This window comes from Bemisia tabaci, chromosome 3 (genome assembly GCF_918797505.1).
Source record: "Bemisia tabaci chromosome 3, PGI_BMITA_v3".
In the NCBI taxonomy this organism is placed as follows: Eukaryota; Metazoa; Arthropoda; class Insecta; order Hemiptera; family Aleyrodidae; genus Bemisia; species Bemisia tabaci.
Genome location: NC_092795.1, coordinates 36,296,523 through 36,311,754, shown reverse-complemented (window position 1 = coordinate 36,311,754; position 15,232 = coordinate 36,296,523). Strand labels below are relative to the sequence as shown.

At 33.8% G+C, this 15,232-nt stretch overlaps 2 protein-coding genes across 5 annotated transcripts in view; both read left to right on the top strand.

The window, feature by feature from the left end:
• The window catches only part of sfl (N-deacetylase and N-sulfotransferase sfl), a 172,107-nt gene extending 159,445 nt beyond the window's left edge, over positions 1-12,662 (top strand). For all 4 annotated transcript variants that reach the window (XM_072298282.1, XM_072298283.1, XM_072298285.1 and 1 more), the window contains 7 exons: positions 944-1,164; positions 2,120-2,246; positions 2,905-3,056; positions 3,587-3,763; positions 4,585-4,705; positions 5,767-5,887; positions 6,698-12,662. In XM_072298282.1, the coding sequence (XP_072154383.1) occupies positions 944-1,164; positions 2,120-2,246; positions 2,905-3,056; positions 3,587-3,763; positions 4,585-4,705; positions 5,767-5,877 (909 nt within the window). In that variant the 3' untranslated portion in view covers positions 5,878-5,887; positions 6,698-12,662. The remainder of the gene's footprint in view (positions 1-943; positions 1,165-2,119; positions 2,247-2,904; positions 3,057-3,586; positions 3,764-4,584; positions 4,706-5,766; positions 5,888-6,697) is intronic.
• A 2,296-nt stretch (positions 12,663-14,958) lies between these two features.
• Positions 14,959-15,232, top strand: part of MCU (mitochondrial calcium uniporter) — a 389,493-nt gene continuing 389,219 nt past the window's right edge. Inside the window, exon 1 of the mRNA XM_072298277.1 lies at positions 14,959-15,224. Within this exon, the coding sequence (XP_072154378.1) occupies positions 15,114-15,224 (111 nt within the window). The 5' untranslated portion in view covers positions 14,959-15,113. The remainder of the gene's footprint in view (positions 15,225-15,232) is intronic.

Genomic DNA, 15,232 nt, shown 5'->3' with positions numbered 1-15,232 from the left:
GTGGAATAGTAAGATAACGAAACAAGAAAAAGATAACATACCAGCAAATACGGAAACCAGAAAGCAGACTGAACATGGAAAAAACGAAGAAGAAAAAGCGGAAAAATTAGATGAAGTTAAAACAGGAGCAGAAAAAGAAGAAGAACCAGAAGGAACAGCTACTGAAGAAGAAAAAGAAGAAGCAAAAAAAGAAAAGACAAAAGGAGGAAAGAAGAAGAGCAAAGTTGTAGGAAATATAGGAAGAAAAGCAGGACAGAAATGGCAAAAGAAGAATCAACAATTTAATCGAAAAAAAGCAAAGTATTTAAAAAATAAAAAAAGATCTTCTTTAAAATTAGTTTGAAAACAAATGTAAAACCTAAAAAATAATTTTGTATGAAGATTAAAACAAAATTTTAGTTTAAAGTTTACTAAATAAAATTACAATTTTTGAAAACATTTGTTATATTTATTCTCTCAAAAAAATAATTAGACCCGATTCAAAGACAAAACAGAAAATTAAATGAAAATAAATAAATAAAAAAAAAAAAAAAAAAACATGTTAAAGTGAAAAGTGTACAGGAAAAATAAGGGGCTGCTTCGCAGCCCCATAAGCCCCTAGTCATCATTTAAAGTGATGCCATTTCCAATCTTGTTTATTTGGTCTATGGAATCAATTTGTATTGTTAAATAAGTAAATTTGAAAATAAAAATGGCAGCTTATCACCTAAGCACAGGTAAAAGCAATAGTGAGTATGTGAGGTGCGGTCACTACCCAAAGTTGCTAAATAAGTTAATGTCATATGCAGAGCCCCAAAATAATTTTCCTAAAAAGTCTCGGAAAGCTAATTAAAGACAGTAAAATTCGACTTTGTACATTGATTGCAATTATTTGTTAGCTTCCTGCATTTCATCTTGGAATCACCTCATTTTATTTATGCATATGTTATCTTGGTTTTTTCAGAACCCATGTTTAGACCAGCGGCATATGAAAATTTGGTCACACAATAAGTCGTGTGAACAACTCCCGAGATTCCTAGTTATAGGACCACAAAAGACCGGCACCACTGCTTTATACACTTTTCTTGCCATGCATCCGAACATATCATCCAATGTTCCCAGCATCGAAACATTTGAAGAAATACAGTTTTTCAATGGCCATAACTACTACAAAGGCCTTGATTGGTATGTAGTCAAGTTACTTTGATTCCTAAAACAATTCTCAATATAATGTTCCATCTCTGAAAAATTGGAAAATGGTGAATGTAAGATGTATTGATCACTAATATCTCCTAGAACATAATAGAAATGAATTTGAACAATAGAATCCTAGGATCATGTCAAGTCTGAGCTCTTTCAACCCATTCATGTACACAGACGAGTCAACTGGGGCTGTCCTGGGACGAATAATCATGAATTAATGCACACAAGTTTTTTCGATGTGTAATGAATTTTTCTTTTGGAATGAAAGGATGTGTGAAATTATGGGCATCAAAAACAATATAGTGCATGACATTTTTAGAAAACAACTTACCTGGTATGGGCATGTGCCAAATATGTAGGATGATGAGTTGTCTAAGAAGGTTCTGGAGGACGCCATGCCAAATTGTGGATTGATGGTAAGAGGCAGGAAATGAGGAATTGCGATTTGCCAGAGGATCTCTGGCGGATCGCTACCTATGGCCTCACCCAACCGTATTTTCTAAGTGATTCTGAATGATCATGCGCTTTTTCCTGATTTTTGCAGTTCTAAATGAACAGAGTAGGAGCTTTTAACAGATAATTTTTGTTGTTTTCCGTTAAAGTCTATTGTCAGTGCTCAGTATCCCAATCTTCAGCACCATTCAACTGACTCTGCAACTACTAAAAAGTATCCAAAGCTACTATCTTAAGCTGTACTACATCATTTTCCTGAGTGTGGCAGGCAAAGAAATGATAGTTTTAGAATGGGTTAGTTGCTGAAACTATGTCTTTCGGTTATACTGAATTAATTTCTTCCTCCCAAGTAAAGTTTGTTCAGCCCCTGAACAAGCACAAGAAAAGCTACAAAGTTAATTTGATTTATTGTAATTGTCTTCAAATGAAAAAAATGACTAATTCTTGCATACCTAACAACCTAATTAACAATTTCTCTGAGCAGGTATATGGACTTTTTCCCACTTTTGAAGGATTCTACAACGCAGTACCTGTTTGAAAAATCAGCAACTTATTTCGATGGAGAACTTGTTCCTAAAAGAGTCCAAGCACTCTTACCTCATGCTAAATTGGTATGAATGTTTTCATATTATTAATCCTAAATTTACATTGTGAGTTGCCCATTTTCTTTCTTTAAGTTAAAAAACATGATTGATAATTTAGAAGGGGCCATTTAAAAAACAATACATAATGACACATTTTAGATTTTTCAACCCTCCCTCCCCCCATGTAACGCTTTTCTGACATAAGTTCCTATTCTTTAAAATGGCGTAATGCTTTCCGTGACAACCCCTCTCCCCCTCCGGATGAGTGTTCAATATTTTTATGAATAGCTCGGTGGCTCGGAAGAGCACTTCAATGATCAAACTTTGAAATCGTATACCCAAATGGTCCGTTGTTGCACTGTTCTAGACTCAGTTATATTGCATTTTTTAATGCAAAACCAATCAACGTATGTCTTTGAAATTTCCATTAACTCTCTCCCTTGGTAAAAAAATACTCCAAGAAAATTTCGAGGAATGGAGGTGGCTTTTTCATCCGTCCAAAAAAAAAAAAAAAAAAAAAAGAGGAAGAAGGTGCTTTCCTCTGTTTTATTTTAGGGACCTAAGGTCTGTTTTCTTTAAGTGATGGGATTATACAATTTTTTTTTATCATTACTAGTCTTGAGTTGTCAACATATTTATTTTAATTGTAACCCTTATATTTTGATTACTTTCTTTCCCATATTAGGTTACCATATTGATATCACCCGCCAAGCGAGCCTATAGCTGGTACCAACACACGAAAGTTCATCGTGATCCTGTTGCCTTGAATTACTCATTCTATGACATTATTTCTGCTAATGACAGTGCCCCAAAAAATCTGAGAGATCTCCGAAATAGGTAAGTTACACAGTCTGCTACCATTACGGTGTTAGTAGGATCGAACCTTCTGAAAGGAAGGCACTTTCCATAAACGAGTCAATTGTTTTTTAAACAAAATAGGGATATTGTAATAAAAAATTAATTATGTTGCTACTTTTTACCCATAGAGTGTGAGGCATTGGCTGCTGCACCTAGATGCCTTTTCCAAAAAATAGACCTTTGCAAACATTTCAAATATAATGGTGCTTTCCTGGAGAAAGTATATGCTGGAAATATCCAAAAATTTGAGGCCCAAGTGACCTTTTACAAAATTTAACAAAATGAATCCTATAACTAACGATGTTTTGGTGAGAGAAGATTCTTGTTGATATTGCTTGATTTTTATAAGGGTGGATTTTTAAATCGGCAAAAAGTAATTTTCTAAGGTGGCAAGGTTATCTATTGACCATCAAAACAACAATTTAGAATTACCTTATAAGTATGAAAAAATGTTATCAATTTGAACATTGAACTTCTCATTTATCATCGTCCAATTTCAAAATTTTCAGGTGCTTGAACCCAGGCAAATATGCTCAACACCTAGAAAGGTGGCTCACTTATTTCCCTATGCAACAGCTGCAAATCATTGATGGAGATCAACTCCGCTCGGATCCAATAGGAGTTATGACTGGGCTACAGAAGTTCCTCAACATCACACCTATTTATGACTACTCTCAACATTTAAGGTACTTCAAACTACAAAAATGTTGACATTTTGTTCATTATTTTTAAACTTAATCGCTTGATTAGAAGTACTTGCAAAAATTTTTGTTTTTTTTAAATTTTGCCCAGTGTTTTGGAACAAAATGAAGTGGACACAAAATAGAGCCTCATTGCTTGAATTAAGGAAGTTAATGGAGGCTGTTTGTATAAAAAACCATTCAAGCTCTGATTTGGAGCCAAAAAGTACCTGACTTCATGGGTCCAAATCTCATATAGTGATACATGGTTTGACAAATGGATAAAATTGAAACTTTTCAATAAAACCAGAGGTCTCCGTATCCATCGCTATTATAAAGTGATGGTGCATTTTAACTGAGATTTCTATAACTTAGAACGGCATTCATGTCTGAGTAGTGAGCTTAAAATTTACTGACCGTCATAAAAATGCCCTTCGTTTATAAAATTTTGAACAATGTAATACATTTAAAGCATTGACATTAAAAAGTTAAAGTTGTCTCAGAACCCCTTGTCTGAAAAGAGGTTACAATCTCATGAAAAAACTCTCCTTCTTGATGGATTTATTAATAATATTAACTGGGACTCTAAGCTGAAATAGAATGGAAGTTGGAGGGTAACAGTCGTTTCTTTTGAACATCTTAACAATTCTGTACTTAGTCCAAAGCCAGAAGGAAAACAGCATAAGATTCAAAGTGCTTACTAACCCTTTTCTCCTTAATAGAAGAAGTTGAGATAATGGCATCCAGACATTCTCATATTGTGCTCACCGTTTTTTCTCTTTTTATTTATTTCAACATTCTTTTTAAAAATGTGTAATTCTGTTTAGATATGATCCGCGAAAAGGGTTTTTCTGTCAAGTGCTGAAGAATGATAACACCAAATGTTTGGGACGCAACAAAGGAAGGGGATATAAACCGATGGATGAAAAGTCTTACAAACTGTTAAAGGTATTACCTGCTGTTTATAATTTTGATTTAAAGTTATGGAAAGCAAAATGGATATTCGAAATTTTGTCTATTATGTATGTAAACAGAGCATTTTGAGTTTTCATACAATAGCCATAGCTTGTTGACATCACATTAAAATAATCTTGCCAAAGAAAAACCTCTATCGCCAAGGTTCAAGCATATAAAATTATTTATTTTGCTCCTCAATGTACTGGCAAAAACCCAAATGACAGTCAAATGTTGCTCATCTGATAATTAGCGGCAGACGGAGTGTCAGGTATTGAAAATGTTGACTTGCCGGCAGGACCTATTGATTCCTTTAACGCATCTTTTCCTGAACTCATAACATACCTTCTATGTGCACATAAGCAGCAAATAACATAAGTGAAGTGAAAGATGGTTTATGTGATGTTAGGTGCACGATCTGTACATAAAAAATTACTAGAAGTAACTTGTAACCAAGATATTAACCAAGATACTTAAGGCATTAATTCAAACTTCCCGTCCATGGAACCAACAATGATCCTTTTGCATTAAATTGCTAACTAAGTGTTACTGTAACAGCCTCCGCAGTATGAGAATATGGCAACTTCAATCTTGGTGCTTTGGCTCAGCTTTTGGACTTTGTTGACACTTTGAACAGTGTAAGATGGGGAGGGGTCAATTCTTGATTGAGGAGATTGCCAAAACCATTCAAGTGCGTGTTTTGATTCAAGAATACTTATGTTTATCTCATGAACGGAATATTCAATGTTTCGTAACTAATGCCGAATAAATACGTTGAAAAGAAATGTGCCTGGATCCATATTCTATGCTCTGTTCATTTTTGGATGCCATGATTATACGTTGATTAAGGATTAAAAGATTACTTGAAACAGACTCCCATCTGGCGGCTAGTTTTGCCATGAGCCGTTTTTCAAACTGCTTGTATTGCAGGATGGAAGAACAGCAATTTTAATTTTTATAGTCTATAGTATGAGTTTCTACCAGAAACTAATTTTGTACTTCATTCCATTTTTTAATTGTTTTTCCTTTTATTTTTTTTTTTTACTATTTTCTAGCGTTTCTATCAAAGCCACAATACAGCTCTTGTGAAATTATTCAAGCGCTTGGGATATCGAATGATTCCTCAGTGGCTCAAAGATGATCTTAGTGACTCTATGATTTCCTGACATGCACTTCGTGAGTATTTATTATCATAATTGAATTATACTGCTGTAGGCTTGCAGTTTTATTCTATTTCCATGAACCGTCCATTAAATGACAATTTTCATTCATTATGTTACCAATGATTTCTAGCAGACAGCTACAGTTGTGGTAGCTAGAAAAAACTAAAATGGCTTTAAAAATACAATACATTATATTTTTGTTAAAATCAGAAGAGTTGCAGTGAGAAACAAGATGCAAAATTGTTAGAAAGAAGAGTATTTTGATACTTTCAACACTTCACTTGATTACTTCGAACCTTGACTTCTAAAAGGCATTTATTTTGTTTTAGTCATTTTGCAATTGTCAAGTTTGAAAACTTGTCGCCAGGAATGAATTTTTTCTTCTTTTTTCTATCCATTTTTGAATTTTGGGGTCGGAAAAAGTTGGAAGCTTTTCTGAAAAAACTGGTTAAAACTTAGAAGATGAAACATCTCTGCCTCCCTGATTTAATATAATTCAATCAACATCATGAAATTCTGCTATTTTGGGTGCCATATCTGCACATCAAAACGATGGCAAAATGTAGAACTAGATTAATATTTTTACTGCGCATATATTAATGAAAAAGCAAAGAAATTCCAAAACCAAGCAAAATTAGAAACTTTGTGGTGGGATAGTCACAAGTCAAGTGTGTAAAATGATAAAAATTTTGTGTACTCACTTGCAATGTACATCTATTAATTTTGCAAATGAGTATGCAGAATTCTTACCAAGCAAAATGGTTGAATATTTAATTATGTATATTTTAAATCTTTAAAACCTTCTTTTTTTTCTCTCTTTTAGGGTTTAAAAAGTGGCCTAAACGGCATGGCAACAAGCTACGAAATAAGTCTATCCAACAGAGGTAAATGGATGCACTCTCTTAAGTAGTTTAAAAGACAATACTTTAAAAGATTCCATTGTTCTATTTGAATTGATTATCTATTTTATTGTACGATCGTATTTCTGTAACTAGCTCTAAGTTCGCATTTCCATCCAGTAAAATCAACGTATCATTCTTTTAATTTGGATCATTGTAGCCTTTTTCTACAGCAACAAAAACAATTTCAAAAAATTTTCCTTGCTGTTTTCATAGCTTTTTTTTTCTTCTTTTTCTTCTAAAGGTCATTTCCTCTTTTCATCTGTAGTAAATGTAGCAATTGTTTTTTTGTAGCTGCCTTTTGAAAATTTTGACCATCTTCACCTTTGAAGTTGAATTCTTAAAATTTGACAAATGATTTTCTTTTTGTCCTCGTCTCTCCCTTTCCCTGACAAAACCAGATAAATAGGAAAATTCAACCCATTAGGAAATATTTGCAAATGTCAAGTCTGGAACAATTGCAATTTTATAGACTATTTTTAAAATTAACTCGGCACTAACATTCAAGTACTTTTTCTCCATGGGACCTAAAAGGTAAACATAATGTAACATCAAAATTTTTTAAAAAGAGCTTTAACTTCAAATGAAAATTAGTATCATAGAAAACTTCGGAACCATTTTTTAATGTTGTCTGTGAATTAAACAGAAAAAATATAATTGCCATCAAGTCACAGCCTCCAGTCCATGGGCCTTCGATTACCCAAGTGAGGACTAAAAAAACAAGGATATCCAGAAGAAAAGAGTCTTGAATGTTATAATGCCCGATCTACTTTTGGATTGCTTCTTTTGTTCTATGGAGCTGTTCTCTTATCATTTGAATGCAGCTAGCTGACTTTAAAACAAATTTTAGACTTACTTTGTTGACTTTAGGTATAGACTTTAGACTCCATTATTAGTTGAAAGATTTTTTTGCAAGATTGCTGTGATGTTCTAGAATATATTGAGTACCCCTGAAAATCGCCATAGCAAAATTTATGCTTCAATGAAAAGTAATATAATTTAAGGGTCTTGATATCAGTTTTTCATCTGAAAACTTAAGTTTTAGCTGCTATTTATGTAGTGTCATTTTCAATCATTTCAGTCGCCAGAAAATTTAGCTAAAATTTACAGATAATCTGAAGTGTCATTTTGTTTGTATTATTATTTTTATGAGCAACAGTTGCACACACATATCAGCTCTTTTTTAAACATTTTTTACTTGCCACTGAGACTTTTTAGGAACAAGACCATGTCTACTTCAAATTCTGTGTTAGTCATTAGAAACCTATAATACTTTTGAATTGTTTCATATTATTTTGTATCATTTAAATGTACCTACTTAATTTGTATAGTGTAAATAACGATGAGTAACTGTCGTGACTTATCTTCTCTTTTGCCCTCTTGTTTGTTTTGGTTTGAGCTTTGTAAAAACTCATTCATAAATTTGTCTCTGTGTACAAAAAAAAACCCCAAAGTATTTGTGTACGAACATACTTTGTTTTGCCTTTCTGCTTTTTAATTTGATGTATAATTCTTTTGTATGAATGATTAAAAGGCTGAAAGAAGTCGAATCCCCAGAAACTTTTATACTGATGCAAGAGGAACCAAATTATATTGATACTTTTACAAACCTTACCACTCCAACAAATTTAAATTTTTCTCCTCCTTCAAATGCTGTTCAAAATGAATAGGTGAAGAGCAGCAAGGTTAAATGACAACTCTCAGAGAATTTCTCACCATGGATACAATAGTTTGAATTTTATAGATAAAACTGTCTATGATGTTTCAGATAACATTAAACATATTTTACTATTATTTCCTCATCAGACTGATTGTGAAATAATGTACGAGCTTGACTTTAGAGACTATTTTCATGCATGGTGAAATTGGTGTATCACTTTTATCAGCTCTCTATCTATACAAATCGAAAATACCACTTTGATAATAATGAGTAATGCATTCTGCAGGTTTGAATCTCAAAACTTATTCCGTAAAGAAGCTTTTATCACGTTATGAAAAATTGATAAGCAGAAATTTCAATAAAGTGCAAATGTATTTGCATTGTCTTTTTAATTACCTCTGAACTTAGCAAATTTCTGTGACAACAATTAAGCCAGGAAAGAACTTATTTAGAGATACAAATAAAGAATTTTTAATCTCATTATCAAGCTAATTCTAACACATGAGTGGTAAAGGCTCTTGTATGAAAGAATACATTTATTCAGACTGCACAAAAGAGGCAAGATCGTCAATGTTGTATAAAGTCAATTAAATTTTTTTAAGTCATGTTTGTAAATATGTATAGTTTAATAATTAGGGTTTTATAAGTTATTGCAAAGACCTTTCATCGTGTAAGGACGTTTCACAGTTTTGACTGGAATGCACAAAAATGTGCGCTTAGTTTTTCAAAGTTTGTAACTTAATTTTTTCTTACTTTAATGTTGATAAGTGAATCACACTGCTGTAAGTGATGTTGAGACTGAAGAATTACTACAGAGATTAGGAAGTGGATCATGCCTAACCTGTTGCTCGATTGTCATGTGACTTCAGAGCTTCCTTACCTGTCAAGATCCTGGTACACTTTTTGACCAATCAGAAACCATAATTTTCTCACCGGACAATAAATTAATAAAAAATGAATGCATCAAAAAATCACTCATTGAAATATTCCTTTTTCCGTCTTTTTTATTTCTCTCCATGTTTTAAACATCAATCCTAGGTCTGTCTGATATGTTTCCTCTGGTTTCTGATTAATCAATTTTCAATTATTTCTGAAGAAAAACATTTCCATAAGTCGATCATTGGTTCTTGATTCTAAACAGCAGTCTCTGTGACAAAGAGAAAAAAGAGAGGAAACTTACCACAGGCTCTCTAATGATTTTATATATAAGATCCTAATTAAGCTTCCCTCACAATGAATGAAATTCTGACTTAATGGCTTGCTATCATGTTGTTTAAAAACTTGAGTCTCCAATCCATGTCAGCATCAATCAAGGTTTTGATCACTCCAGCATATTTTTGTTTGAGTTATTGCGTAGTTAGTATGAGGAATATTCTCTTGTATTTTCTAAGTTAAATTACAATAAGCTCGGCTCAACGTCACTACAAAGTGTTGCTATGACCTTCAAATTTTTGTAGATTTTTCTTTGATGTCTTGTTAACTGTTTATCAATGTTTCCTCTCTTCTAGTAGAACGTAGAATAGTTTTTTATGATGCTGGGCTCAGTGTTGTTTAGTCTTATAGAGTGCTCATTGCGCTATATCATTCCTATTCGATTTGTTAAACAATTGTGTAGTAGATTTTTCAAATTAGGAAGCTCAGTCCATTTTCCCAGTGGTGTAATCATAGATTACAATTTTGAGAGGGCTTGAAGTCCGCTATTGGTATGCGCTCATATTGTATGAAGGAAAAGCCTCCAAAATGTGCCAGATATTGCCATAAGTTGCTTCTGTCTTTGTAATTTCTTACTCCAGGGAGACAAAAAACAGCTCTCTCTCCTTTGAAATGATGCCACTACTTTTCCCATATCACTGTAAAAAGAATTGTTGATTTCTTGTTACCTTGAAATAGACACTAGTTTTGTTTTCCATTTTTAAATTTCTTCTTATTTAAACTGTTTCATAGCTTTTATGCAAAAGTTTTAATTAATAAAGTCACTCCAGCATGGCTTGAATGGAAAAAGTACCTTAACTTTGCTAAGCTCACACTTGTTTTGTTTCTGTACTTTACTGTGTAATGATATCTAATTTTAGCACTTGGCACCTTACTTAAAGATCTACTTATTTAAAATGTTAGTTTGAAGATCTGTTCATCTGGATACTATTGTGGGTCAAATAATTTTTGCTTAGAATTTGGTACCTGAACATCTCCACCCTTTGCCAGTAGATTTCTACCAGAGGACTTCTTTTTATTAATTCATATTTTCCTGTAAATTCCGCTGAGGCCATAAGTTTCTAGGACTTTGTTTACATGCACCGAGCTCCTGGAACCTTGGCATAGTGAGCCATAGCTGAGATATAACTTATTTCTTTTGTGCACAGGAAAAGGGCAAAAAACGATGCGCAGCTGAAAGTTCTGTGAACTTGTTCCAGCAAAGTTCTATTAACCGTTGCTCGTACAAGGCCTAACATTTTGTTTTAAATTGGATCCAAAAACCAAATCTTTTTCAGATCCTAGCCGAAAAACGGACCTCTTATCTAGGTACAAATCTAAGCATTCTGGTAAATGCTCCCTCCTCAAGATGTCACCTAACACACAATTTGTGCAACAAAAATTACTGGGATTAATTCCTAACCAAGATTCTAATGTCTTTATTTAGCTTTGTTTGCGAATAATTAGAATTATCTACTCCCCAAAAAATACCAGAGTCTAGGTATGTGAATTTCATTGTGTCTGATTTAACTATGTACATTATGGTTTTTTCTGGAGCAGAAAGTTTTAATGTATGCATCAATATCTTAGTTAGGAGTTCCTTTCAAAAATTGTAATCGCTCAAACCGTATTTTACGTAAAATTTTGATGAGAAAACATTTATCTTCATGCTCAAATTTGCATCTTGGCCAGTGGTCTATTGAAGACTATCCTGCCATAGAAATTTACCTTTTCTTTGCTCTTTTAACTTAAACATTGTGGAAGGAGTACCACATATAATGTTAATAATATGAATGGGAGGAGAATCTGTATGCTACACATTTTTACCGTAGTATTTTTACATAGACTGTCTCACCTTTGCCAAAGCTTTTTAGGTGGCTTACATCCTGCACCCATTTTCAGAGCTATCAGAAATACTATGAAACAATTGAAAGCATTCTACACGATAAGTAAAAAGCTTCAGCGAATGTAAAATAGCATATATAAATACTACAATATAAAATATACAGCATACAGGTTCTCCTCTTATTCCTTTTACTTCTCTCTCATAATTAATCCTCAGATTACTTGTCTAAGATAGAGTAACCTAGAACAAGTGCGGGTACTTGTTAGTCACTCTTGTGTGAAGAAGCATCTGACCAATCAGATAATAGACCATCCTTGCAATGTAATTTGGAAACACAGCATGAGAAGTCATCCGAGGATAGTCCATTCCGTAGTGCTGGGAAACGTTTCCGTTTGAGGGGTGTTATAGTAGTTTCCAAGGTGATTTATTCAAGAATTTACTAATAAATCCTGCTGAAATTTTTTAAATTTAAAGTTGAAGGCACAGAAGTGCTGTTAAAACTGTTGAAGTTCCAGAAAAACCATCAGTATTTTAAGGAAACAGGTCTGGAAAGTGCACCATCGCCACTTTGAATCAATGTGATTTTAAATAATCAAGACAAGCAAATAGTCATTTTGTCATGCTAGCACTCACATTTGTTATAGGTTACCATATTTATTCTGGTTTCTGCAGGCTTTTGTAACAAGTAATTCTTAGACTGCAATTATTAATTACTACGCCACTCAGAGAGAAGTTCATGTCTGTTTTTCAGTGCTTGAAATTTGTTAAAAATTTATCCTTTTTCCCCACAGTGGTAAAGCTCCCTAAAAAGTGCCATTTTAATTTTGGAAGTCCCCTTTAATTCGATAAATGATTTAGGAGTTGCTGATTATCTGATCGAAGATGGATTTATTGTGCCATAAATTATTAAATTCTTTGCATAGATTTGCACTTCTGTTTCTATAATTTCATTTTTTTTTATTTTGTATCAAGTGTCTTTGTGCTAATAATGCCCACCCTGTGCTAATACATTTTTTCTAATTTCTGGAGTAACCCTCCCTGTTTCACAAATGCTTTCACCTACTTGTTACTGATGTTTCATGTTGCCTAACGTGTAAAATTGTAACTGCTGTGTAATTAATTTTTTTAAATTTACTTGTTTATTTATTTATTTATTGATGAATCAGTTCAATAAAATGTTGACTAATAAAAACTATCTGATTTCTTTCTGATCAAGATGCTTCCAACCATGATTATAGTAGTGCATTGCAACATTACTCCAATCATGGAACTGTCTCTCATCAAATGGATTAATTTACGCCCGTAATCTTCCATGAGATTACTGAGATTTCTCAAGGAAAAATATTTTGCTTCAGGAAAAAGTACAGTTTGATAAATTCTGCAAAATCTATGACAACTACCTATATCGACGGTGTCAGTTGGAAATCACATAACTCTTTCGCGGTGTCTGAAAATTTCCGCCTCTATGTTATTTTTTTAAAGGAGAACAAATTGACATCATTCCGAGAAGTTTCCACAGAATTTTCTTTGCACAGAGAAGGAAAATCACGGCAGTTTTAAAGAATTGCCGTTGAGTAGTTTTCCGTTTAAAACATTAAGTATGGCACAATTGCGACATCGCAAACTGAGTTATGTGACTTGCTGACTTACACCATCGATATGTCCATAAGTTGAGTAAATAGTGGGTTAATCCCTTGATATGATATGCATCATGACTTAGAGACTGTTGAGCCTTTGAAATGAGAACAGAGGATCCCTCTAATTAGATGTATATTTTTCAAAGGGTTTATTAAAGAAAGTTCATGTGTGGCTCGATACTGAAGTTCGAATCCGATAGAATGGCATGCCTGAATTATTGTCATTTTCCCAAACTACAGTCCCCAAAAAAATTTTCAGAGGGAGAAGCAGGGTCAAAGTCGAAAAATTAAAATAATTTCACATTAAAAAGGCAGAATTTTTTTTCATAAAAAGGAAGTCCAAATAAGGTTTTACAATGAATCACTAATCCAATACGCCAGAGCATGAAATGTTCAAACTAAACTGAACTAACTGAAATTGGAGAGAGCAAAATTCAATAATAGATATCAATCGGAAGCCGTAATTCCTGTCAGAAAAATTTTTCCAGCATGAAGCTTGAGCTATTTACAAGGTATATGAGTAAATAATAACATTTCAGATGTTTATTTTGATGGTCCCATTCATACCTACTTTTTTTAAGGAAAATTTTCTCTTATCTGAACTTTAATGAAGGTTTCAAAGAACTTTTCATATTATATTGATAGAGAATATTTTTTTTTAAAAAAATAGTTCAGTTCAAACCAAGTGGCAAAATCTTCAGTGTATCTGAGTTTCAGGTGCTTGAATGTTTCAACTTTGATACTCAATCCTCCAAAGGTAGCAATTTGCCAAAATTTATCTAAATTGGCCAGGGACAATCGATTTTATTCAGAGATGGGGTCTGAAAAACCTATCTTTTGAAAAATGAGTCCAATGATTCCAATCTTTTCTACCATTCTGAAATTTCAAAATTACACTATCAGTAGGTATCAAGTATTCCCGCATTGTCATATGACAATCTCATATGGACCCATGATGGTCACAAGGACGGAACCTAGTGGGAACATTTTTGGGGGAGGGGCGATTTGGCGAATGATGCAACAGATTTCTTAGTGATGCATTTTTTATTACTTTCATTTTGTTTTGCCATTATTTTTTTCATTCTTGTTAAACATGATAAGAAAAACAAAAATAAAAAATATTTCATCACTTTCAAAATCAAGGGTTGGAAAAGTCCCATCGGTTCGTTGTGGAAAAATTGTTAATCCAATCCTGTTTTTTCCTGTTTAAATTAAAAGTGGAAAGAATATTTGAGTGCTCTAAAAAAGAGCAAGAACTTTTTTGGTGTTTCAGATACCTAGATGAATTTGAGAAAAAGTTCATGACAGAAATACAAATCAGAAAGTGTATGTATAATTATGTTGTCTTATTGGCGGGAGGGGGTGGAGGAGAGAAACTTTTTTTTTTTTTCAGATGGAGGAGAAAAACGAATTTTCAAATACTTATTCGATACTTTTACCCAAATCGGTCATAGGAGGGTCAGCCTCTAGGTACTAATACTTGTTGGGAGCGCAACAACTTCTATTAGCCCCCTTCAAAGGTCTCAACAAGTGAAAGTCCTTAGGGGTGTCATCAACCCCCTTTCACCCCTCAAAAAGATAAATTTCTGCGATCTCCAGGAAATTTTTACAATTGATCCCTCTTCACCTGGGAGAAATTTTTGATCTGAGATCGCCCCCCCCCCCCTCCCCCGAAATTTGCTTCCGACTCGCTACCTTGACCTTCAGACTTCGATACTGAAAACGCGCTTTTTACCCTTTTCAACTCAGTCACACTTGGCAACACTGCTATGCAATTAATGAAAGCTTGTTCGAAGCGACAACGTGGCGTGGGAACTGCATTGAAGTTTTGTTTTTGTTGTTGGAGTTGCATCACTGTGGCCAGTTCTTCCGAAGTGAAGACTCAGTGCGCAAGGCGTCGCGACGCCGCGAAACGGGTTTGAACTCCGTCTCGGAAACCAAACATTAGTTGGTCGCAACGGCACCGTGCCCTATCCCACGAGTCGCCCAGTCTCGGTGATGGCATTATGGCGGTCGGGAGTGCAGTGTCTGTGTTTCGTTCCAGAGTGTTTTTAAGTGATTATAGCCGAGTGTCAGTGAGTTTCGCATCGCTCCTCAGGAATAACCCCATAGTCCAGGTAAATCT